The sequence below is a fragment of the Eremothecium gossypii genome, chromosome V, assembly GCF_000091025.4.
Source record: "Eremothecium gossypii ATCC 10895 chromosome V, complete sequence".
Taxonomy (NCBI): domain Eukaryota; kingdom Fungi; phylum Ascomycota; class Saccharomycetes; order Saccharomycetales; family Saccharomycetaceae; genus Eremothecium; species Eremothecium gossypii.
The window spans coordinates 102522-126644 of NC_005786.2; the positions used below are offsets into that span (position 1 = coordinate 102522).

At 52.4% G+C, this 24123-nt stretch overlaps 13 protein-coding genes across 13 annotated transcripts; 4 read left to right on the forward strand and 9 right to left on the reverse strand.

Moving 5' to 3' along the window:
* Positions 1-30: 30 nt before the first annotated feature.
* AGOS_AEL286C (translation initiation factor 2A) lies at positions 31-1908 on the reverse strand (the record flags this gene model as incomplete). The annotated part of the gene is made up of 1 exon (NM_209927.2): positions 31-1908. One exon carries the CDS (start codon positions 1906-1908, stop codon positions 31-33), a length of 1878 nt encoding a protein of 625 aa, NP_984574.2.
* Positions 1909-2178: 270 nt separating this feature from the next.
* MCO32 (Mco32p) lies at positions 2179-3051 on the forward strand (the record flags this gene model as incomplete). The annotated part of the gene is made up of 1 exon (NM_209928.1): positions 2179-3051. The coding sequence occupies one exon, from the start codon at positions 2179-2181 to the stop codon at positions 3049-3051; it is 873 nt and encodes a 290-aa protein (NP_984575.1).
* A 143-nt stretch (positions 3052-3194) lies between these two features.
* Positions 3195-4634, reverse strand: FMP48 (protein kinase FMP48; the record flags this gene model as incomplete). The annotated part of the gene is made up of 1 exon (NM_209929.2): positions 3195-4634. One exon carries the CDS (start codon positions 4632-4634, stop codon positions 3195-3197), a length of 1440 nt encoding a protein of 479 aa, NP_984576.2.
* Positions 4635-5336: 702 nt separating this feature from the next.
* On the reverse strand, positions 5337-5942 carry SCM4 (Scm4p; the record flags this gene model as incomplete). Its single annotated transcript, NM_209930.1, has 1 exon — positions 5337-5942. The coding sequence occupies one exon, from the start codon at positions 5940-5942 to the stop codon at positions 5337-5339; it is 606 nt and encodes a 201-aa protein (NP_984577.1).
* A 332-nt stretch (positions 5943-6274) lies between these two features.
* On the forward strand, positions 6275-8185 carry RPC82 (DNA-directed RNA polymerase III subunit C82; the record flags this gene model as incomplete). The annotated part of the gene is made up of 1 exon (NM_209931.1): positions 6275-8185. One exon carries the CDS (start codon positions 6275-6277, stop codon positions 8183-8185), a length of 1911 nt encoding a protein of 636 aa, NP_984578.1.
* A 64-nt stretch (positions 8186-8249) lies between these two features.
* Positions 8250-12422, reverse strand: SKI3 (SKI complex subunit tetratricopeptide repeat protein SKI3; the record flags this gene model as incomplete). The annotated part of the gene is made up of 1 exon (NM_209932.2): positions 8250-12422. One exon carries the CDS (start codon positions 12420-12422, stop codon positions 8250-8252), a length of 4173 nt encoding a protein of 1390 aa, NP_984579.2.
* A 130-nt stretch (positions 12423-12552) lies between these two features.
* On the forward strand, positions 12553-13029 carry MLC2 (Mlc2p; the record flags this gene model as incomplete). The annotated part of the gene is made up of 1 exon (NM_209933.1): positions 12553-13029. One exon carries the CDS (start codon positions 12553-12555, stop codon positions 13027-13029), a length of 477 nt encoding a protein of 158 aa, NP_984580.1.
* Positions 13030-13072: 43 nt separating this feature from the next.
* RPO26 (DNA-directed RNA polymerase core subunit RPO26) lies at positions 13073-13594 on the reverse strand (the record flags this gene model as incomplete). The annotated part of the gene is made up of 2 exons (NM_209934.1): positions 13073-13517; positions 13575-13594. 2 exons carry the CDS (start codon positions 13592-13594, stop codon positions 13073-13075), a joined length of 465 nt encoding a protein of 154 aa, NP_984581.1.
* A 163-nt stretch (positions 13595-13757) lies between these two features.
* On the forward strand, positions 13758-15188 carry PZF1 (Pzf1p; the record flags this gene model as incomplete). The annotated part of the gene is made up of 1 exon (NM_209935.2): positions 13758-15188. The coding sequence occupies one exon, from the start codon at positions 13758-13760 to the stop codon at positions 15186-15188; it is 1431 nt and encodes a 476-aa protein (NP_984582.2).
* Positions 15189-15407: 219 nt separating this feature from the next.
* On the reverse strand, positions 15408-17387 carry ATG13 (serine/threonine protein kinase regulatory subunit ATG13; the record flags this gene model as incomplete). The annotated part of the gene is made up of 1 exon (NM_209936.2): positions 15408-17387. The coding sequence occupies one exon, from the start codon at positions 17385-17387 to the stop codon at positions 15408-15410; it is 1980 nt and encodes a 659-aa protein (NP_984583.1).
* Positions 17388-17812: 425 nt separating this feature from the next.
* Positions 17813-22369, reverse strand: GDB1 (bifunctional 4-alpha-glucanotransferase/amylo-alpha-1,6-glucosidase; the record flags this gene model as incomplete). The annotated part of the gene is made up of 1 exon (NM_209937.1): positions 17813-22369. One exon carries the CDS (start codon positions 22367-22369, stop codon positions 17813-17815), a length of 4557 nt encoding a protein of 1518 aa, NP_984584.1.
* A 329-nt stretch (positions 22370-22698) lies between these two features.
* Positions 22699-23496, reverse strand: DPM1 (dolichyl-phosphate beta-D-mannosyltransferase; the record flags this gene model as incomplete). The annotated part of the gene is made up of 1 exon (NM_209938.1): positions 22699-23496. One exon carries the CDS (start codon positions 23494-23496, stop codon positions 22699-22701), a length of 798 nt encoding a protein of 265 aa, NP_984585.1.
* Positions 23497-23740: 244 nt separating this feature from the next.
* Positions 23741-24049, reverse strand: SMX3 (mRNA splicing protein SMX3; the record flags this gene model as incomplete). Its single annotated transcript, NM_209939.1, has 2 exons — positions 23741-23992; positions 24041-24049. 2 exons carry the CDS (start codon positions 24047-24049, stop codon positions 23741-23743), a joined length of 261 nt encoding a protein of 86 aa, NP_984586.1.
* Positions 24050-24123: the final 74 nt, after the last annotated feature.

Genomic DNA, 24123 nt, shown 5'->3' on the forward strand with positions numbered 1-24123 from the left:
TTTTGAGTTCTATGTAGATGTAGTATAATATTAAGGTTTCCATCCAAGGTAATCCAGCTCTTGCAATACAGCTTGCTCTGTTTGAATCTTCAAGATTTGCGTGTCTTCAAGCTTGTCACCATCGGCTTGGCGCATCTTCAGTGACTCAATAGCACGCAGCTTCTTTAGCAGAGAGCGGATTTTCTTCTCTTCTGGAGAGGTTTCTTTGTTGACCTTAGGAGGCTCCTTTGGTTCGGGAGTGGTGCCATTACTGCTACCGCCATCAGAGTCGGGACCCTTGCGAATGCCAGTGTTCTCCCTCTTTTTACGGTTTTTCGCTGCAGATTTCGTTTCCTTTGGCGCCATACCCGGGACAACAGATTTGGTGGGTTTAAAGGTCATACCTGGGACACTCGACTTAGGAGAAGAGGTATTGGATGCCGCAGCTCTTCTCGCGTGAGGTGGCTTGTATGCTCCGACAGGCTTAGACACACTGCTACCACCGTTTTTCTTGTTAGGGTTTTTCAAGGAATATGCTGATACACTTGGATGCACCTCAAGCTGTGATGGCACAATAGCAGGGTCCTTTGCGGCCTCCACCTTCGAGGAATCCCAATTGAGAATCACATGAGAGTCGGGGCGTTTGGGTCTGTATTTGCATGCGTTTCTCCAAGATGCCTCCAATAGTTCCGTATACTCATTCACGAAACATAGCTTGCCGGTGACATGCCAAACTTTGAGACCATTATCGACGCGCAAACGTGGAGAAGTTGTTGCCGTGAGGATGAACTCGCCGCCTGGGGACCACTTGCAGGTAGAAGTGTTGGCAGCATCAAACTTGGAGAAGCACTTGAACTTATCATGGCGGTCCAGGATCTCAACAGCACCCTGCAAGTTACCGAAGCCTGCAATCAAGATGTAGCGTCCGCTGGGAGAGAAGATCATCGTGTTCTTCCGCTGCTCCGCCAGACTGTGAACCGCGTTGCCCTTTAGATCAAAAAAGGTTATGGTGGCTGGCATGTAACCATAAATGACTCCGAATTGCCTCGACGTAGGGGACCATGTGAAGTCATGAATTGGACCTTCCTTGCCGAGAGGCACACGCACCGAGTCACCGCCAAGGGAGCCATTGACACCCTGGAAGGACAGCAGATACAGTGTGTTTTCGCCGTAGTAAGACTTGTTTGAGGCGTCAAAATCAGTGATCGCAAGACACAGAACAGCATTGCCCAAGTCGTTCCACTTCAGCTGGCACGAATCAGCCTTGAAAAACATCTTCGAGGCAATCTTCTTCTGGATGTTTCCTTCTGTGATCGGGTAGATCGTAAGCTGTGCCGGCTTCCCCTCCTTCTCAGCGGAGAAGGTGCAAATGGTTGGGTGCTCTGCGGGGGAGATCAAGTACGTGGACAGGTGACCTTCCGGAACCAATCTTGCGTAGGGCTGGTTGAAATTGAATTCCGGTGACGAGTGGTCCAGCTTTGCAATGCGCAGCTCCTTACCAAAGCGCTTCAGAGCATAGTTGTCCAACTTGGAAAATTGCAACGACCATGCGTTCTGCGTCTTCGCCTGGTACTGGAATTTTGGCTGTTCGGCAGACGGCTCGTCCTCGTTCAGAAACCAAATCTTCACGTTGTCATGTTGCTCGTTGTCCACATGTGGCCGCTCCCATGTCGACAGATACGACCCGCCCGGCGAGAACTCCAGGTCGTACACGTCCTTCAGCGCTAGCTCCAGCAGCAGCTCCTGGAACCGCTCGTTCTTGAACACCCTCACCCCGTTCTCGGAAGAAACCGCCAAGAACCGCCCACATGGCGACGTCTTAGACGTGATAAACCCACTCACCTCTGGGCTCTCCACTTGCTGGAACGACGGGTAGGCCTCGAATATCTGTGGCCCTGCAGGGGTCCTGGCAAACAACTGAAATGACATCCTGTATCACGCCGATATATATTTCACAACCACCGATGTGTTCGATTGCTTTATGCGGGACCTGCTAGTCAAATCTGGAGCCAACTGCCTTATGCCTGGTCGAATGCGCTGAAGGCGAAAGGACGATTATGGGAGATCACCACCGTCCGCCAATTTTTCAGTCTCGTTTCTTTTATCGCTTTTCATGAAAACCGATAAAATGTCGCCGTTTAGAAGCATTCTACTTTAGGATCATACAGAGTTTAGACGACAGTCGTCACGGCCCAGCAGATGGAAACGCCCGCTGGCGATGCGCACGGAAAGGGTTGCGGTGGGTCGAACGAGAGGCTTTGTCCGTCTCTAGCAGGCCGTTTCAGGCGCGCAGGCCAGGAACCGTGGGAGCGTGCAAACCCGTACACCTCGCAGGCAGGTAGCTATATAGAATATTGGACTCAGGGTCGAAGCCAGCACCGGGCAGATGAGACGAAACGCAGGAGACTTGATATGTTAAACCGCGTAGTGCTACAGCGGCAGATGCTAGGGCCCCTGCGCGGGCATTGGAGGAGCATGGGGGGCGGGCCGTCAGCCGAAGAGCTGCGGCGGCGGGCCAACATGGGGGAGATGCTGACATACCTGCAGGAGAAGGTGCCGCTGCTGCTCAGCGAGACGATTGAGGACGCACGCCTTGCGCCGGACGTGGTGCTGCGCTTGATGCCGCTCAGCCGGCCGTACCTGCCGGAATTCCACGGGCACGCGCAGTACAAGACGGTGTGGAAGGGTCTGCAGATGGTGGTGAACACGTTTGTGGTGCGGCAGCCGTGTGCCATAGGGGTACGCAACCTGCACGTAGACGAGGCGAACCGGCTGATCCGCATTTCGTGGGCCACCACGGAGGGCCCCGAGGGAGAGGCGGCCCCGAGCGCCCAGGCCGGCGGCACGGATCACGAGGAGCTGCGCCGCCACCTGGGGCACCGGCTCGACGAGCAGTGGGTCCGCAGCCTGGCGCGCGGCACGCACGTCAAGACTCGCGTGGTCAGTGGTGTGTTTCTATTCGAACTGGATCCGACCAACGAGCGCATCTGCAGCCACATCGTTGATAACGTCACCATGATCGACGAAACCGAGGAGGACCAGGGCGCAAAGAAGGGCGCCTTTGCTGTTTGAAGCCGGATCCTGCGGCGTTCAACCGTAAATAGTCTTATAGCCAGCACGCCAGGCGCCGGCCGGTTCCTATGTAGTCCTGCAATCGCTCGCTTGCTAGCCGCACGATCACAGAATACAGCTACTTTATCCTAAATCCACTCCTATCAAAATATCCAGCCGCGACATTTGTTCTCTGTCTCGTGGGATGTGGCGGTCGCCATTGTGGAGTAGGGCCGCAACTCGGACAGCGACCACAGGTCGCCATCACAGCTGCCGGTCCCGTGTCCGTCCCTGGAATCCTGCTCCAAGCCCTTCTGGTCAAAGCCAGCCAAGCTCCCCTGTCTGATGGCGTCCTCGACCGCTGCGTCCAGCAAGTCCTGGTATGGATCTGCGCCGACGCTTCTGGGGGCCGCAGGCGTTGTGTGAAGCCAGTCGCACAGAGAGGGTGTCGCTGTTAGCGCAACAGACGAGGCGCCTGTGCCGGCCGCATGGGCCGCCGTGCCGAATGCGTGCGGGTTCATGTAATTGCTGCCCTGGTCCGATGTGTATTGTGTCTGCGAACGGGAAATCGGGGACGCAGGAACGTTCGCCTCGCCGCCATCGTTCTCGCAGCTCTTCGGTTGCGGCACCAAAGCCTCCTTCTGCAGCATCCGCCCTGAGCCGTTCTCCAAGAAGAGCGCATTCACCTTCTCCCAGAAGGCGTGCATGTCCCTTGCTGCTGGGTCTACATTCACGAGGTGCGTGATTACGAGGTTCGCAATCGCACATAGGAACAGGATACGGTCCTTGGGTAGCTCCAACCAGTAGGAGGGGGCACAGTCCGCGTTGCACAAGCCGACCAGTGACCCGAGACTCGCCGGCGGCGCCAGCTCGGCGAACATGGCGTCCAGGTAGTATGACTCAACAAAACGATGCGGATCGCGGAGGAATCGCTGGAAATTTGCGCTGCGCTTGGGCGCAGCAGTGCTGGCGCTCTCAAACGGACAAGAGCCGAACATGAGGCAAAAGATCGTAATCCCGAGCGACCAGTAGTCTGTTGCAAAGGTGTTGTGGTACTCGCGCAGGAAGGTCTCAGGCGCCAGGTACTTCTCTGTCCCGATGCAATAGTCCTTCGACACGCTGCCTATCTGCGAGAGACCGAAGTCTGTGAGCTTCACCTGGCCGCGGTCGTCCATCAGTACGTTTTCCGGCTTTATGTCGCGGTGGGAAACGTCCTTGCTGTGGCAATAGCTGATGGCGCTGCAGAGCTGGAACAGAAACGAGTGGAAGTTGATGCGCATCGTTGGCCGCTCGCGGATGGCCTTGATGAAGTCGTACAGGTCCCCGTATGCACAGTACTCAAGCACAAACACATATGTGTCTGCATCCTCGTAGAAGTCCAGCAGCTGGCAGATGTTGCGATGCGTCCCCAGCCGGCGCAGGATGGCGTACTCGTTGTGGACCAGCGCTGCGACCTTCTGCAGCTGCTCGGGGTTGTCGTGCGGCTTGCGCACGTACTTCAATGCCACATCCTGCCCTGTCTGGCAGTCCTGCGCGTGGTGCACGACGCTGAACGACCCTGACTGGATGAGCCGGCCGACCTTGTACCTATGATTCCCATGCATGCCAACTACGGTCCCCAGCTGTCCATAGAATAGCTGGATGCTGTTATATACGCTCTACATCCTGCGCTGCCGAGCAGCGCAGGCCGAGGTTATTTATAACTATCCCTCTTGGGACCGCACCGACGGCGCCAGTAGATTTGTTTACATCCCAAATATCACAATAGCACCTAGCTTCGACGAAGCTCGTATCGGCAAGCTTCCAGGCTCTGTGCTTCGGCTTGCGGCGGCACCGCTACGAGCCACTGCGCTCTTCGGATCCCTTTCCGGGGCAAAATTACCGGCTGGCTTCCTGTCATATAATGTTATCAATATCTGCGTCAAGGGCCATATTAGCTAAGCTGGTTCGCTGCCTCTACAATGCAGCTCGTCCATAAAGCTGCTATTGCGCCCCGAATTGGTCCCGTAGGAGGCCAGCACCGGCGTGGGGTGAGGCATCGCGCGCGAACGTCTAGGCGGGAGCGGCGCAAGCGACTGTCACCACACCAGACGGAGGGCCCGACGGTAGCGGAGCTTGAAAAAGAAAGCGTACAGGGCTGCGGTCACGAGAACCCCTGTGTAATGCGCTATTCATATCATGTGTATGTAAACCGCTGGGCCCGGGGGAAGCGGGAACTACGGAGCATAGGAAACTAGGAACCGCATGCCAATCCAGGAGGCGCCTGCGGCACTGCTGCGGAGCGCGGAACCGATAGCGCTGCGGATTCACAGGGCCTCGCCCAGGCAGCCCACCACGTTTGCTGCAAAGACCAGTACTGCCACGAGCGCGCTGGTGTACCTGGCAAACGCGCAGCCAGGGGCAGCCGCGGCACAAGCCGTCGCGTCCTTTGCCGCGGAATGGTCCTCGCTGCTGGTGTGCCTGCTGAGATCCACAATGCTGTCCTCGGATATAATGTCATCATGCTCCTCGCCCGCGCTGGTGGTGTCCTCCTCCTCGGCTGCCGAGGTGTGTCCTGCGCCTGCGCCACAGCCTAGCAGCTTGGCCAGCAGGTGCGTGCGCTCGCAGTTGCCGACCGTTGCTAAAGCCCACGTTAGTGGGATGCCTAGCGCGCAGTAGAGCAAGTATGGATGCCGCCAGTGTACAGGGGCTCCGAAGTACGAAACTCCGAAGAAGAGCGTGGATACCGAGGCCAGGGCGCCGCTGGCCAGGGAGTACAGTTCTGAACCGCCGAAAGCATTCTTCTGCGCGCTTTTACGTACTCCGATCCACTCCTGCGGCGAAAGGACCAACTGCCGCGTTACCACCATCCCGGTGTAGATCCCCAATGTGGCTGTCGCCACACTCTTGGTAACCACTAAACAGACACTCATTTGAACCACCTAATGTCAACAGTAGCAAGGGTATTGGGACTCTGCCGATAGCTCCTACCGCCTGTGCTGGTTTGTTATGATACAGGAAGTGTCCTTGGCTCGGCGCGCTGAGAACCCGATATTATACGGGCCGGGTAAAATCACGTGAGCAACACGTGACGAACAACTGTTTCGTATTTAGTGAACCGTGCGTGGTGAGCGCGCAGTGGTGATTTTTTAGCTGGCCCGCTGCTCGATGGGCGATGAGATAGATATTAGGTGGGAACTAGCACTAGCGAGTATTGCGTTCCAGACGGCCCTGGGCTTGAGTGAGGGCGAGGTCGTAGTGCATAATGAACGGATCTATGGGTGCTGCAGGTGGACAAGTCGAAAACGAGCGTGCTGCGGAGGTGCCGGTATCGACACTGGAGATGAGGACATTGAGTCCTGAAACCTTCCTGTACACAGAGGTAGCGCGGTCGCACCTCGGCGAGCGAGCCGGACGTGTTATTGAGCTACTTCTGAACAAGGGGCGTCTGTCTGTCTCAGAGCTGGTTCACCTCGCGCCTGAGCTCGGCTCGAAAAGCGTGCGAACTGTGTTGGTTAGCTTGATACAGTTGCGCTGCGTGCAATATCTCGAAGAGACGACCGTCTCGGGACGGAAGATCACATACTACTATTTCAATGAGGATGGATTTCAGCTGATGCTTTATGCGGGTGATATTGTGGCGGCCGTAGAGAGCCAGTTTGAGGCGGATGATGCGAAGGAGATCGCCGCGCAGATTGTGCAGAACGTGCTTGCACTAGGGTCTCTTACGACAAAGGACTACATGCAGTCGTTGGCTTCCGATGTTTCTGTGAATGATGTGGCGTCCATGTTTGTGAAGCTGGTTGAACTAGGCTTTCTGGTCCCGCTTTCCAACGTGCACTACATGCCACTGGCCGATCTATGGGATGTGCTCTACAAGAAGGAATACAATGCTATTCCAAAGAATTCGACGTTGTCAGATGCCAAGAAACGTGCAGAAACAAAGGCGAAGACGAAGGTTCAGTTCAATACGTTGCTGAAGAATGTCGAAATGAGCAACGTACTAATGACTGATATGCAGACTTCAATGAGACGTGTCCAAGACAATCTTCCTCTAACATTTAACTTCGGCCGGTACATGAAGCACCGGCGTTCTCGGCAGCTTGTACAGTTTGCACGTTCCCGTGTGGGGAGCGTACCAGCCATGATCTATAAGGTGGCACTGAAGATAACCGAACAATGTGCCCGTGCGCTTTCAGATCCGCTATGTGAGACAGGCCTAATGCAGGAACTTGAGGAGCAACTGGCTATTCAGGAAGATATGGCGCTAGACGATGAGAAGCTACCGGGCGTTACATTCAATGCGGTGGACATATCCAGAAACTTACCAAATAACATAGACCTACGTGGCACACTGACTTCTATGCAAAGAAGATCACAAGAACGTAGCACGCACCAAGGTCAATCCCATAAGCGGCTGAAGGCTGAAGATGGGATGGCTGTAGCAGTCAACCACCTTGCTACTGTAGAGGAGGAAGCCGAAGGAGATGAATTGCTCCATGGCAGCGATGATGACATGGATATGTTCTTTGACGAGGGTGACAGCGACCCTAAGTCTGTTTCACTGATAAATGGCCATTTGAAATTGCTTTCGACAGGCTCCGTACCATTTTTGATAGAGTCAAGGCCCGGTCTATTCTACGTCCCTTATTCAAAACTCATGCCAATATTAAAAGAGGCCGTATACGACGCAATAATAGCATCCACTCTTGGTCCATCTGCACATAGAATTTTACGTTGTGTGAGAGATAACAGCTTGGTATCTGAGAAGGTTATCAACAATACCGCTCTAATGAGGGAGAAGGATATCAGGTCTGTTATTGCCACCCTGGTGAAATACAATGCAGTTGACATACTGGAGGTCCCACGTACAGCTGATCGTGCTGCTTCGAGGGCCGTTTTCTTGTTCAAGATCAATGAAAAACATGCATACGATTTCATGAAGCAAAATTTGGCTTGGAATATTGCCAACTCTATTCACAAAACAGAAATACTAAAGGAAGAGAACTTCACGTTATTATCCAAAGCCCAAAGAGATGACGTGAAAGGAAGAGAAGCGGAGTTATTACTTCCAAGCGAATTAAATCAATTAAAGATGGTCAATGAGCGTGAGCTGAACGGCCATGCAAGAAAAATAAGACTACTATCCATGTGGGAAGTCTTCAAAATGCTTTAGGTTCTGCATTATTATATACACATTGTAGATACAACTCGAAACTAATGCATTTCACGTCAGCAGTCTAAAAGTGGTCATGCAGTAACTTCACACCTTCTTTATTCCAAGGACAAAGGTATATTCCCAGCTGTGTCTTAGACAGTGTCCCCAGCTTGAAACATGTGTTACTCAAATGGTTGGCAGTAACCTTACATTGCCCAGAATGGGTGATGCGGTTAGAAGTGGTATAATCCAACTGCTTCCAAACATCAGCGTTATTAGGTGTAAAGAAAGCGGATCTCTGCCACAGAATTTTAGATGGAGCGCGCAAATTCAGTGCTCTGGAAATCTCATCCATGACAAGTGGAACATCTTTGTATTTGTCCGACAGGATGCCTTTTAATGGTAGGTTAGCTAAATCTTTCATCAAAATTGAAAGTTGGTCCACCTTGTTCTCCATGAGACAAATGACGGCCATTGTTATAACAACGAGCAAATCTAGTCCATGGGTTGTCCTGTACTCCGATAGCTCTTGCAGTGCAATATCAATAGCTTCCTCGCCGCCAAAATTGTAAATTGTCCTAGATATCATCAAAGTCACTTCCGATGAATTACCGTAGTCACTCAATAGAATTTTAAAGAATTCTAGAGCTTGGTCAAAGTCACCACTGAAATAATGACCCAGACCAAGTACAATATAATTCGATAACAAGGCCCTTTTCGCATCTGGCGTGTCATTGCCTTCTAGAATGCCAAGTGCGAGACTAGCATCTTCAATTGCATTCTCAAATTTTGCAAGCCCGAGTTGTGTGCGTGCAAGTTGTGTTTTTATTATGCCATAATTGATGAGCTCTCTCTCATCTTGAGACTTTTCAAACCTATTCTCCAAAATCAAAGCAACATCATTGATAAGATGAGACGCCGCAGTAAACTTGCACAACCGTTCATATGTTAAAATGGCACACTGCAAGGCTAGTAGGTCATCTGGGCATTTCTTCAAATATTGACCAAGACCATAGGCTATGGTAGAAAGTTCGAGATTCGGCTCAATATCTCTTTCGTCTTCATTATTAGCAATGTGCCTATTCAATGCTGCTTTAGCATACAATAGCTGTACAGGCTTATACCGTCCATTTGATATCAAAAATGCATACGCAAACATACGTGTGCTTTCGTTTATATCTCCTTCTTTTTCCAAGGTTAACGCTTTCGCAAACCATGAATGTGGCATCTGTGGCGCAAGACCATGAAGTTGGTTCAAAACAAGCTTCGCAAATTCCACATCATGACATTTCAGTGCTAAAAGAGACATGTTAAACCATATTGTGGGTTCTTTTGGCGCGAGAGCATTGGCCTTTATAAAACAATGCTGAGAAACCCGATAATTCAAGTTCATGGAACTTATACCTAAGCCAACCCACGAAGCAAAGAAATTTGATTGGTACTTGATCGATCTCTTAAAACAATATGTAGCTGCATCGCAATATCTCATCTCCTTTAATATCAAATATGCTGTCAATTCCGCTAGCGCAAGATTGTACCATAGAGATGCACGTACTGTTCTCGATAAGTTCTCATAATCCGATGTAGCAATGCAGCACTTGGAGGATAATATCAAAAATTGGAGGGCTACAGAGATGTTCAAATCAGAGTCTCCATTTAGCAGGTTTTCAAAAGATGTCATATCAATCAGATCTACCTCTTCTGTATTTTTTAGGGGGCATTTATCCAAGATACTAGTCAATTTCGCTAGCGGTAAGTTGTCGAACTGAGAACGCGTGGAAATAAAAATATTCAAAGCCTTTGATAAAGTAATCCACATATTGGTTGTATATTCTACCTGTTCAGATACAATGCCTTCTATGATCGATATCACCTCAGCAGCGCAAGTTGCCGCTTTTATCAGGTAACCTTGGTCGAAGAACTGCAAAGCATGCTCCACCAACGTTGCACTTAGTCTTTCTTTGAAGATAGCTTCTTGTGGATACTTATTCACAAGTTTTCTCAGGGCCTCGAGACTTTTTTCGAATTCTGAAAGCTGGCATAATGATATAGCCAGGAATAACCCTGCATACTTATGTTCTGGAGACAGCTCTAATGCCCTTTCAAAAACCTTGATCGAGGCTTCGATTCTGCCACATGCGGCGTACGCCTGTCCCAGGCCTATCCATGCCTCAACATCAGACGAATCAATCCGTAAAGCAGATTGGAACCATTCGATCGATTCAGCCTCCTGTTGAAGCTCCAAATAATAAACACCCAGAACTCTGTACGGCCAGTTGACGGAATTGAGATGCATATCATTCTTGATTACACGGTCACAGATGTTGGCCGCCGCCTGCCAATTGCACAGGTCACTATAGTATTCCACCATGTATTTAGCAGCGACGAGGTCGCCGGCATCTAGCTCAAAGGCTTTAACGTAACACCTAAATGCGCGAGTCAGGTCTTGAAAATACACTTCGTAAATGTGTCCAAGAAGGGAATAACCTGGAGCAAAAAGATCGGTTATCTTCAGGGATTGTACCAGATGCTGGAAAGCAATCTTTATAAACTCATTACCTGAAGGATCTTCATGCTGCTGCTTAGTAATAAGTGCTTGTGCGGTTCGCCAGTGTACTGAGCTAATGAACTGAGACGACGTGCCGTCGCTGCTCTTCACATTATTAATAATAAGCTGGAATGTTTCTAAAGCGCTTTCAGTGTCGCCCAACTGCAGCTGACACCAACCGAATGCTGAATGTGCATCATATAGATGTGGATGTCTATCCACAACACCTTTGAGAAGAGCGTATGCTTCATCCCACTGCTTACGCTCTATCAAAATATGACTCTTTTTCAACTTCGCTCTGTAGTTTTGAGGATCATCAGCCAAAACTTTATCAAACAGCGACAGCGCAATCGAATGATACTTCGGGGATTCCAAATAAGTGTACACTGTCGCATAGTCCAAGCTAAGATCACGCTTCGCATTTATCAGCCGTGCTCCGAGATCCCGAATAGCCTGTGCTACCAGAGTGATGCCATTTTTGATATAAGGAAGCACAAACTCGTATTCTTCCAAGTTCACAAAGTACTGTGACACTATACGGTGGGCCAAAATGCTCTTCTGCAAATGTTGCAGGTCTCGCAGTACCTGTACCACATCCGTTTCAGAAAGTCTTTCTTGCGAGCCAGTATCCACAGCATTGGCGAATTCCGGGTGTAGATTCTCTCCAGGCTCCTCCAACTCACCCGAGACCGTATTAATTTCTTCCTTCTCACCAAATGTCATCTTGTAAAATAACTTAGCATCATAGTTGGAAAACTTGGAACATATCCAAGCGAGTAGAAGAACACCCAGTGGTTCTGTAGGAAACTTCCTTATGAACATGCTGATACGCTCCAAATCCAGATCATATACAGAGACACAGTCTTGCCATTCGAGATGCAACCGCCAGGCTAGACTGGAGTCATGATCGACCAGAACCATATCATCTACCATGGTCTTAACTTGCAGGTAGAACGCCGGCTTATCTCCACTGGGCATTGCCGAAAGCAACTTGATCCGATGCTCCAGCCACTGATGCTCCATTTGCCGCCGTTCTGCATCATCGTATATCACGTTCACCAGCTGCTCGTACAGTTCATCCACCGGCGAACTCTCATATACTTGCCAGGCCACGGAATTCAGCTTGAACGTGTAGTCCGTGTCGTTCTTGCTGAGCTTCAGGCGCTCTCGGCTCACCAGCCGCGCCACCTCACGTTCCTCGCGCGCGTTGACCTTGGATAACAGGCGCTTCAGCGCCTCCTGTGGCTCTAGCAAATTCCGCCCCAGCTGTTCTGCCAGAGGCATCCCAGGCCGCAGCTGCCACAAGTACGCCTCCTCCGCATCGGGGTGCTGCCGGACATAGTCCCGCAGCTGGTCGATCAGCTCGATCTGCGGTAGCTGCAGCGTGACCAGAACTTCAGCGTACTCGCTGCACCGCTGGAAATACTCCTCGTGGCTCAGCATACCATTCGCATCCCGCAGGAGCACAAACAGGCCCTTCCAAGCCACCAATTCTCGCGGGTTCTCTTCAATCGCACAGTCGTAGTGCTTTAGAGACTCCTTCCAATTTCCTTCCATAGAATACGCTTTGCCCAGGAAGACGTGCGCATAATATGACCGCGCGTCAACATCCAACACCTGGAGCGAATATTCCACCGCAGTCGCCCAGTCCTGCGCCGCAAGCGCCTGCTTCGCACCTTTCAAGCACTGTTTAACGTTCGGAGCCATTTTTAGCGTTTCCACGCAACTCGACACCTTCTGACGTCTAAGTATAAGGAGGAATAGCCTCTTTTTCTGATGGATATTCTATTGCACAAAGGATTGGGGCGAGAACTTAACTACAAAACCGAGAAGAGGGATGTCTCTTACCAACAACCAGCCTGTAAATCTCTCGCAGTATACGCAGGAGCAAATCAAAACGCTTAAAGATGCATTCCAGCTGTTGGACGAGGACGGGGATGGCGTAATCTCCGCACAAGACTTGGACAAGATATGGCAGTCGCTCGGAAAGAAGATGAGCAGCTCAGAGATTGCGGAGATGCTCGGACGCAGCGAGCTGGACCAGGTGACGTTCCCGGTTTTTCTATCGCTCATGAGCGGCAGCCTTGGGGCGTTGCCGGACGAAGGCGACATCCGCGATGCGCTCGAGCTCTTCAGCAAGCCCGGCGACCCTGACTTGAACTGCGATGCGGGCGAGCTCCGGGAGTACCTCCGCATCTCTGGTTTCGCGGTCGACGAGGCATTCGAGCGGCTCCTGCGCAGCTTTGTGGCGCAGTCCGTGACTGGCCAGCAGCTGTTCAAGGGCAAACGGTTCCTCGACGCGGTGAGCGAGTAGTATTATATTATACAAGTACGTAGGGTGTATACGCGCGGAGCGCCTATAAGTCCACGATGAGCTCCTCCACGGACCAGTCTTCGAACGACCCGTCGGGCAGGTAGCGGCGGATCACCAGCGGGATCTTCTTCTCCGCAAGCTCCTTCATCGCAATGCGCATCGGGTCAGTCTCGCCCTCCAGGTCCACGAACACCGGCGCGTTCATGGAGATCTGCAGCGCACGCGTGCCGAGGATTCGTGCGCGCTCATATTTCGTCATGTACGGCGTTGTCGTGCGCTCTTCCTTGGGGATGGCCTTCTCCTTCAGCGTCCGCCGTCTATGCTGCTCCTGCTGCTGGAAGTCCTCGACCCCCGTGCCACCGGTCACCACAGTCGTGCCGTTGATGTCCTTGGTCTCCCCATCCTGGAACTCCGCCTCCTGCTCGAAGCCATCGTCCGAGAAATGCTCCTGTTCGAAATCCTCGAAGTGCTCTGGTCCGTCATTAAAGCTGTGCTGTGTTAGTCCTGCCTGTCAACCTGTGAGCCACACACAAATTTTAACATACGCCTCCTCGTAGTCTGACATCCTGCTGGTCCTCTGTTGCTACCGTCTCCCAACCGCTACACCTGTTCAACGTTTTGGGCATCTCGTCCGTCTTGGAACAGTTTAAGCTGAAAATTTTGTACATCACGTTATACGAACGATTCATCGACCTGCTTGAGGCCTCAGTCCGGACCGACGTTGAGTGATGTGCTCTTGCCAGGCCATATGGAGCTGGATTGACCAGTCTGACCAGTCTGGCTGTGTGCTGTTTGCCTCTGTTGCTCAGCCGTTGGGCCGTCACCGCAACCTCGGGGCTCCGTCCCTCGAGCAGGTGAAAATTGGCGGAAAGTCATCACCGGATCGAGCTCATCTCACCATCATCGGCTGTGCCGCAAGAAGCAGAGGAAAAGGTATGGAGGCCCACAAGCTGGTCCACGGGCTGGAAGAGCTGCCGGTAGATGAGGTGACAGATTACGCGCTCTCTCGGACTACTTCTGCAGGTAGTACGGTGTCGTTGTCGAGTGTTGAGTCCACGGCGTCGAGCACGCGGCGCAAAACGCATTACTGCGACTACGAGGGCTGCTACAAGGCGTTCACGCGGCCGTCCCTGCTGACGGAGCACCAGCAGACGGCGCACCAGGGCATCAGGGCATACCAGTGCGAGCAGTGCGGGCGCGGGTTTACCAAGAAGTCGCACTTGGAGCGGCACCTGTTCTCGCACTCTGAGACAAAGCCGTTCAGCTGCACGGTATGTGGCAAGGGGGTGACCACGCGGCAGCAACTGAGGCGGCACGAGATCACACACACAAAGTCGTTCAAGTGCCCGCACGAGGGCTGCGGCGAAGCGTTCTACAAGCACCCGCAGTTGCGTTCGCACGTGCTGGCGGTGCACGAGCAAAAGCTGACGTGCACACACTGTGACAAGCGGTTCCAACGGCCATACCGTTTGAAAACACACATCGCCAAGCATCACGGGCCTGCATCGCAGTTCCGGTACCAATGCACGAACGCCGGCTGCGTACAGTGCTTTGAGACGTGGTCTGCGCTGCAGCAGCACCTTCACACGGACCACCCGAAGCTACCATGCGGGGTGTGCGGGAAGCTGTGCGTGGGGGAGACGGGACTGCAGATGCACATGACTGTGCACGACGAGTCGCGGGTGATTAAAAACTGGAAGTGCTCTGTGTGTAGCGACACCACCTACGCGAAGATGGCCGATCTGCTTGCGCATTATATGGAAACCCACGGTGATGCGATCCCCAAGGAATTGATAGAGCATGTCAATGCTGAAAGCCCAGCTGTGGTGCATGTGGATGAGCAACAGAGGGAAGACCCTGAGATAGTGAGACCGCAGAAGCGCAGGAAGAATTCTGATAACACCATAATGGGGTCCTTACAGACAGAGGAAAAGATACGAAAGCTCATAGAATCCGGCCGAACCGGCCTATCGCTGCTGTTGAATACTGCAGGGAGGAAGAAGAGATGCCCATATCTGGGATGCAGTCGTGTATTTAAGACGGAAGATAAGTACGATCTGCATATCTCTAAGCACAAGATAAACGATTTGAAGGTCAAACTACTGGAGGACAAATTAAAGACGGAAGCGGCTGCGGGCAAGGACCCAGCATGCGGATAGTAATAGAGAAGGTAAATAATAAATGAGGGGCATAACACCGTAGACGGTTATTTAGTTAGGAAAGACTTTTGCCAGGCATGTCAAGTAGTCCTATATTTGAAAGATATATAATGGCACATATACAATAGTAAAGCTGTACGGGCGTGAATCTGCCTTGGTGTTTCGTTCTACGATCATTTTGTGTTTATTATGGTAGGTGCTGATCTACTGTATTTAAGTTCATTGGCTAGATAGGTTCATATCACTCATAAAGAATAGCAAGTCGTCATCATCATCACCGCCCGTCATTGTGCTGTGCTCGTGGTCCTTTTTGACCAGGCCGGACTGATTATCTGGTGATGAACTGATACTTGCCTTGTGTAATTTTGCATGTGCAGGGGTAGCCATTGTAGTGGGACATGAAAAGTTAGAAACAGGCTTGAACGGCACTGCCGCTCTATTGTACGAGGAAATGCTTTTTAAGGATTGCGGCGACATTGATTGCAATCTTGTTCCTGTAGGGTTGCTGAGATGCGACTTGCTCAATAGGATCTCTTCTGCCTCATCATCCTCATCTTCGAGAATATCCTCTTGTCCCGCATTTGACTGGCGCCTGGACTCCGAGAAGCTACCTGTCCTACTCGAAATCAAAGTTTTCAGCCTTTCAGCAGAGTTCTTTCTGCTAGCTAATTCAGTTTGGCTTACGTTGCGACTTTGGGAAAGTCTCATCGGGATAGAGGTGTATTGTACAGAGGGAGAGATGGATGGAATGGGCGAATGCGAGTTAGACCTATACCTTACCTGAGGAGCATGTGTAGGCTCCAGCGAGTAGCTCATAGATAGGTCTTCGCTTAGTGTATCGTTGTTTGATTTCATTGATTGAAAACGGACTAACGAGCTGGAGATGTCGGTGGTAGTACCGTATAGCTTCTTCACATTTAGTTCCTGTTTTTCCTCCAACATCTTCACAAAGTCTAGCAACTCATCAGATCCGCGCTCACCAGGTTTCGCTTGCTTAGCGGCAGGCAATTCAAGACTCCCAGACCGCCGCATACTTGACTGTCGCCTTATTTTACCAAAGGAAGATGAATATTTGGACCCGCCGCTGCCTACGCTGGACGGTTCGCCAACGGCTTGGTCGGCCACATGCGTAGAGATGGATGCGCTCCCGGACCTCTGCGCTCTCAGGGTGGCGACAGCAGATGAACCAGATGGATTCCTCGCGATTGCGAGGGAGCCGCTTCCAACAGAGCCAGCCTTGAATGGTTGTATTCTGGAAGAAGATGACTTTCTTTGAGGGGATGGATCGGGGATCACAGTCCCGCTGTAAACCGTTTGGGGAGAAATAGACATGGATCGATTACTGTGGATTGACACTCTCCTTAATGAAGATAGCGGGCCCACTCCAGGTTTCGTGTGTGTATCGACAACAGAGCTGCTGCTGCAGTTATTGCCTTCATAATCTAAAACCTCGTTGACGTCAAAGTTACAGTCACGTCGATAGGATACTGTAATCCGCAGTGAGCCGTAGCCCGTGCTGATTGGAGTGATCTTTTTTTGTTCCAGATGAGAGGCCACATTGGTCTCGTTGATTACATTCGTGTAGGTGGCGATAATACTTCTGCTAAGCCCCACGCGACCTTTCGACAGGATAGGCTTGGAGCCATCCAGTATACGTGTCCCTATATTGATCAAAGGCATTGCTGCCTCGCCCTGGTTAGAAGGCCCGTGCAGCCGTGCGTACAACTCGTTCGCGGGGAGTAGCTGCGTCAGCGTGTACAGATAGCGGAACAGTAGCACCAGCTGCTTGTATATCTCAGCCGCATTGGGTGGCTCCTCCGGGCGCGCCTCCTCATTGCCCACGTCCAGTTCGACCAACCACCGCTCCAGCATGATTTCAGACTTCTTCCCGCCCTTGCAAACATTCCACGGGTTGCCGTCCTGGTCCTTCAGCACCACCGTGTGTTGTGGCCCCAGCCGCCGCAGGTCCAGGAACATCTCTATCACTAGCGGCGGCAACTCCTGCGCCCCGTCGTAGGCCGTCCACGCCCGCACCGCCTCCGCCACGCCCGCATCAGCCGCGCTGCTGATATTAAACGTCCGGTCCTCCTCACCATCCCCTTCAATTGCCCCCGTCCGAGGCTGGCACACAAGCAGCGTCGCCTTCAGGAAGAACCCGCCGATCAGCTCTACCACATTGCATTCCGATTCCATAGCCATCGAAACCGTCGCCCAGGGCCATTAGATGTGCCGTTATTTGCGCCCGCTACCAAACCTGGACACTAGACGAGTGCGCTTCGACTTTGCGTTTCAGACGGCAAGCTGTATCCGCTACTTCCACGCTGACCACCCTATAAGACGGCCTGTTTCTTCTTACTGTCAGGTTGCTAATCTCTTGTTTCGCGTATATCCCCTGTATGCTACAAGCGGCCCACGCCTCCTTTAGCTAATAAATATCACGTGTGTTTAACATACTTAGCGAATCAAGACACTTGAAGCTGTATTGACGATAGCAGCAGCAAGATGGGCCGGTAGTACGAGCACTGTGCACCGGGAGGCACCAGCGCTTGACACCGCGCCCGAGAAAGCATATGGTGGGGCAGTTCTATAAAAATAAAATACGTACTAGGCAGTTTTCGGACGAGTCAGACGTCGTATAACAGGTCTAATAAGCAGCTCGCGCTCCAGGCCTGGGTCGGACTCGAGTCGTGGCAGTAGGCCCCGTCACGGTTGGTTAGTTCCGTGAGACCGGCCCACGGGCTGGTGACCAGCCAGGTGCGATGGTTCCGCAGCCTCTGCTGCAGCCTCTGGTGCAGCGCCGAGGCGGGCGCAGCAGAGAAGCGGGCGTAGGCGCGGAGGAAGTAGCCGTAACACCAGATCCACTCAGGACCCTGATGGTAGTTGCGCCCACGAGCGGTGTGAGGATTGGTGGAGTCCTGACCATTGTTGTAGTCGGGGTAGTAGTTGTAGTCCGAGGGGTCGAGGGTGCGCATCCCGACGGGGCCGCGGATAACGCGATCAGCGATGGCGAGGGCGCGTTGGGCGCGCTGCGGGGAGAAGAGCTCTGGGGCAACTGTCATGGCTATGGTGAAGTTGGGGCGGAGCTGATAGTCCTCGTAAGGCTTACCGGAGTGGCAGAGATCCTTGTAGATGCCGCGGCGGTTGACCAGGGAGGGGTCGATGTCAAAGGAGGAGTCCTCCGAGGGGTCCTCTGGGACATAAAACTTACGCTCGAAGTTGGCCTGTAGAAGGTCATTCCACGCGACGAACGAGATGAGGCTGCCGTCCGCACGAGGGACTGCGGTGTGGGGGAAAAGGCCACGGGAATGGAGCTCCAGCACAAAGCGCAACGCGCTCTTGAGCAGACCGTTGATTTCGACCGCAGCACCGTCGCGAGGCGTGCCGGGGACACCGTAGGTGCCGGCGAGCTTGCTCTCTCCCATCTTATCCATCCACGTGCCGCAGTTGTACTGGGAGCCGCCATGGATGAGCCCCGTGCTCCAGTCGACGTGGATTTCTACGTTAAAGCCTCGGTCCGACATCACCGAGTCGAGGCGCGGGCCCGCGTTAGCCTCCCGGTACTTGATCCCGAGCGCATGCCGGGATAAGATCTCAAAAATGATATCCCTGATAGAACTGGAGTAGCTGAACGCCGCTGGGTCATCGTAGGGTATGTATGTGTCGTCAAGAGGGAACCTGCGCGTGACACGCTCTTCTAGGATCTGCTCTCCGTTGGGGACAATGGAAATATAGTCCTGGATAGACTGTATGAAAAACCATGCGGCATCTCGAGCATTGTATCTTGGATCCTTGCCTGCCGCGAGGAGATTCGGAATCAATCCATGTTTTAGCGTCTTGGCAAAAGCTAAAATGTGCATTTTCGCATCTTCGAATCTTCCGGTAACAAGCAGAAGGCCGCGAAGGGAGATGAAGACGTCACGCCCCCAGCATCGCATGTAGTGCGTGCTGAAGTGTGGCAAGCCTGCTGCCATCGATGGAACAGTGCGGTCAGGAAGTAAAGACGCGGAGCTAATGTTCGAAACCATCTGCACAGAGACCATGGCCAATTGTTGAATAAACATGGTGGATGTGCCTATAGTATTGGTCATCAACGACATAGCCTTCCTATGGCAGGCGACATAGGCAATCCCAACCACCAGTGCAAAATATCTGGGAATGAGGTAATAGGGGAGGCTCTTTATGCGTTCAAATTTGGTCCGGAACCAGTTTTGAATATCTTTAACACCAGGCTCATTATTGTACCAATCCAAACTGTTAACAATATAATCAGGCGCCCATGTGCCATTGCGCAGATGTTCGCTCAATGGATGAGCTAAGTTATTTTCAGGTATGATGTCCTTTAGAACGCTGACCCAGCCTTGTAACCCACAGTAGACAAGGTCGCCATATCCTGGAATGTTATAGACACTATTTTTGTTTCCAGTACGGTCCATTTCTTCAGCTTTGCATCTATAGAGCACGCTGTTCAAGGAGTATAAGTTTAAATTTTGCGTCGCCCTTGTGATTCCTGCAGAGATGAATCCTTCCAATTCGTCATCCATACCGACCATACTCGTTTTGAATACTGCTATTGAACCTTGGGGGAAATAACCAGGCATAGATATAGTACTGACGTTGGAGTCCGGCTCGTACTTGACTTCAAATCCAGATAATTCACTCAAGCGGGTAGGAATACCGAGAATAACTTTTCCGTTGTCATCGGGGACATCGCCCGTCTGTTCCAATGCGTAACTAAATTCCAGTTCGCACTTCACACCAGCGAGAGTGATATCAGGCAGCCGTTGTTCGGGATCGCCCTCGCGAAACTTACTCCGAGCAACCAAAAACCAACCTTCAACGGTCTTGGAGTTCGTTCGGTGGAATGTGATATACTGGCCATCATGATGCACATGCATCTCAGAGTCTTCAATATCGCCCATAGAGCTGGCGACTAATTTTCTTATGTTGGATAGCTGTGCCTTTACCATTGAGATACCGTCGCCTTCCACTACCGAATAGGTCCGATCTTCTGTCACAACATCTAGTAGACGGGGAAATATTTCATCATAGCCATATACTGACCCGATCGCAGAAGAACAGAATGCAACCAACGCTGCTGTTGGTAGGGTATCTTGCAAAGTCCTTTTCTGGTACGGGGTTTCGTTGTCATGAGTACAATCCATGAATAAAGCATGTGGTGCGGTAGCTGTGCAGACAACTGGGAGCGTGTACTCGTTGTCGATACTTTTGGTAACGCCGTTGTAATTTTCTCCTTCCTTTGGAGAGCTGAAGTAGGTCAGAGGCATGTACTTGTAAGATCCAATTGGTCTTCCGCCATGCCTATGCACAATGCGAGATAATTCCTCCTCCGACCAAGCCTGCATTGCCTCGCGAATTAACGAAGAAATGGCCAGCCTTTCGACGTATAGACAGTCCAAAGCCTCATCACCAGAGAATAACTCAGCCGCCACATACAGATTTGGATTAATCTCCCTCGCTAGGTCAAGGAAATACTCGCCCACATGTAATGGCGTAGAATGACAATTATCAATCCTGAAACCGTCAAATATTTTTGCATTCATCTCAATATATTGCGTCATTCGAGACCACAAATAGGGCGAGTCGTGCGGGGAGGCACCATATCGTAACTTGACACAGTCACTCCAAACTATGACCTCTCTTCTGAGGTATGACTTACTTTTTTCAGAGGCAAAGTCAACCAATGGATTACCGTTCCAGATCCATCCGTTGTTTGCCAGCGCGTATTGCTTGCCGTCCTTTGCTTCTACCCACGTGAAGTACGGTTCGGTAAGTGGATCTTGCTCAGTAATCGGACCCAATTGTGGCCCGTTCGAATCTAAACGCAGGTAGCGAATCCTATTGTACAATTGTTCTAGGATTTCGCCAATATCAGCATCATACTCCTTGTAGAGGGGCAGGTTAATTTCGTCCAATATCTTGTGTGCGGAATCCAAGTGGCCTGGGCGCCAGCTAGCCCCGTAGAGGCCCTTCAAAATACTGATAAACTTATCAGCATCAATTTTGTTGGAAAACCTGCCTGCAAGAGATCCAAATCCAGGTTGCGCTGCACGCTGGCAGGTGTAGGTCGCTATCCAGTGCAGGTCTTCCCTGTACTGGTTGGGGACGCCCTCGTCAATGGCATCCACCTTTTCCCACATATGGGCCAGCTCCGTGAGCGTCGATTGCACATCAACGACATAGTACTCCCACAGCTTCAGCTCTGACAGGACGTGAGTTTTGATGCCGTCCAGCACACGCAAGAGGTCGTCTACAGTACGCAAATTGGTCGGGTATCCGAGGGCAGCCAGATCTCTACTGAACTGCAGCAACTGCCTGTCTAACTCGATAGCAGCAAGCAAATGGGGGGCCGTTTCGCCATTGTAGCCAGCTTCCGGGTGCTCAAGAAGCCATGCAGAGTTGTTTGCCGTGTGGTTAAACACCACATCGGTCATGGCCAGCATGCGATAATCCCTGTGTAGCTTACCAACCATCCGAGACACATCCTCGGCGCTGTGGAAGTGGGCCAGGTCAAACTGCAGCTGGTCGTATATCGAGTACGGAGAGTTCGACTCGCCACGGGCCTGCAGTGGGGTAAAATGCACCATGTTGTAGCCCTTGCCGGAGATCTTGCGGAATATCGGCTCCCAATCCGTACCCATCCACTTCGACACTACCGACTGCACCGCCAGCGTGTTCATCGGCACAAGCTGCTCTCCTAGGCTCAGCACCGGCGGCACCACAAAGTAGAACCGCCGCGTGGTCTCCAGCTGCTCCCGCTCGTTGCGGAACGACACGTAGTAGCAATACGAGCCCGGTACGTACACATCCACATCCACGCAGCTGTCCTCCAAGAAACCTGCGCTCAGCAGATGCTTGTAAAACTTGTTCCGCTGGAACTTCGTATTCCTTTCCGGCGGGCAGTTGGTCCACACTAGCCCGTCCCGTGTCACAGGCGATCCGGCGGCTACCACCAACCGCACCCGCAGCCCGCTGTCCTCCCCAGCGTCTCGGCCAACAGGTAAACATGGCAACGTGAGCACACCCTTTCCAACCTCTCCTCTCACCGGCTCCCCGTTGTCGTCTAATCTCAACAGCACGGTTTTCATCGCTGTTTGCGCCCTTTGCTGCGATCTAAAGGAAGCTTCGCTTGTCATGCAGCTGCTAGCCTTGGGAACTGCCATAGTCCTTTGAACCTTGACGCCGTGTTAAATAGTGCAATTTTCAGTATACACAGATCTGACTTACGGCGCTTCCGCAGTGCTAACTGAGGGATATAACGCAAAAACCGGAGGGGATGACTAGCAGGTAATGAGTTGCCGGTGGCAACTCTTGCCTTATGGTTCCTTTTTGGAAAGCATAGCCCTTGGGGCGCGTGGGTGCGAAGAAGTTGCGATACACAAGGTTAAATACATGCAGTTCAAGCGTGATCGGAATAGCGAGATATTGCGGCGCGCAGCGGCAAATGCAGCGCGCACCACAGGCCAACAGCTGCGGGGAGGGCACAGCAGGCTCAGGCTAGAGCACTGGCAAGCTGGATGAACAGGTAGACAGCTAGGATTGCCCAGAAGAAGAGAAAAAGAAACAGATTGGAGGTGCCGAACTTGAAGGCATAGAGCTCGCGCAGCTGCTTGAGATACTGCACGATGACCTTCCCAGAAAGCTTGGACTCGCCCTCTGTGCGCAGACCGAAGGAGAACGGGACCTCGCCAATGGGCCGGTCGGCCGGCAAGGGCAGCTTGACCAGCAGGTCCAGCGCGATCTTGAAGCCCTCGGAGTTGATCCCCTTGGCGTCGTCGTTGACCAGGTAGCGGCGCTGTAGCCCGAAGAAGCCGGACATCGGGTCTGACGCGGTCGTGAGCGGACGCGCCATCATGCGCGCGCTACTGGAGATCACGCGCCGGTACAGGGGCCAGTCCTTGTCGATTCCGACGCCGGGCGCGTAGCGCGTGCCCAGCACGAACGGATGTGTGCGTAGTGAGTCCAGAAGCAGCGGTACGCTCTCTGGCGGATGCTGCAGGTCCGCGTCCATGCACACCAGGTACTCGCCCTTGGCCTCGTAGAAGCCCTTGAGCACCGCACTCGACAGCCCGCGCTCGTCCGTGCGCACGATGATCCGCACGTTGTAGCCCTGCTTGGCCAGGGCCTCCACCTCTTCCACAGACCCGTCCTGGGAGTTGTCGTCGACAAAGATCAGCTCAGTCTTCTTGGAGTCCGCGTTACCGAGCGCGGCAAACAGCCGCGTGGCAAGGGGCTTGATGTTGGGCCTTTCGTGGTAGGCCGGCACGACCACAGAGTTCTCGATGCTCATGGCGCTCGTATGGTCCTTAATGTAGTGAGTAGCGAGCGTCGGTAGCTGTTTCGCAAATAAGTGAGGCCTGCGCGCCTAATGTCGTGTCCTTATCGTTGCTTTTTGGTTCGTGTCACGGGGTTACCCGGCCACCAGGCTAGACAGCGAGACCCGCGGTGAGCAGCCCACGACCAAGAAGCGCTGTACAGCCGAGTCAATTCATTCCTATGTCCATATATACCGGTGCGCCGCAGGTTAGCAGTGCCTAGTGCTGCTGCTCGGCGCGTGTGAGGTCCTCGCCGATCCACAGCACGTTGTTGCAGCGGATGAAGAGGTCGCCCACCATGCCCTTCGACACGTCGCCGATGAATTCTTCAGCTTCGGTGAGCCTTATGTTGAAATAGTTGTCCGTGGACATAAGCTTGCCCCGGTAGCGCGTGTTGTTGAACTTCAGCGTGACCACAATGTACTGGTCGACGAGTTGGCGCAGAAACGGCTTGGGATTGGTTGGATTCAGCTGTGGGGCGTTAGTAGATGCTGCATGAGCTGTTTATGGGGGACATACATCAGGCATGGGCGTTGTCGTGGCGGTTGCGTGGGTGTGTGATGCGTAGATGCGAAAGGTAACTTCAACATGGAACTCGAGTA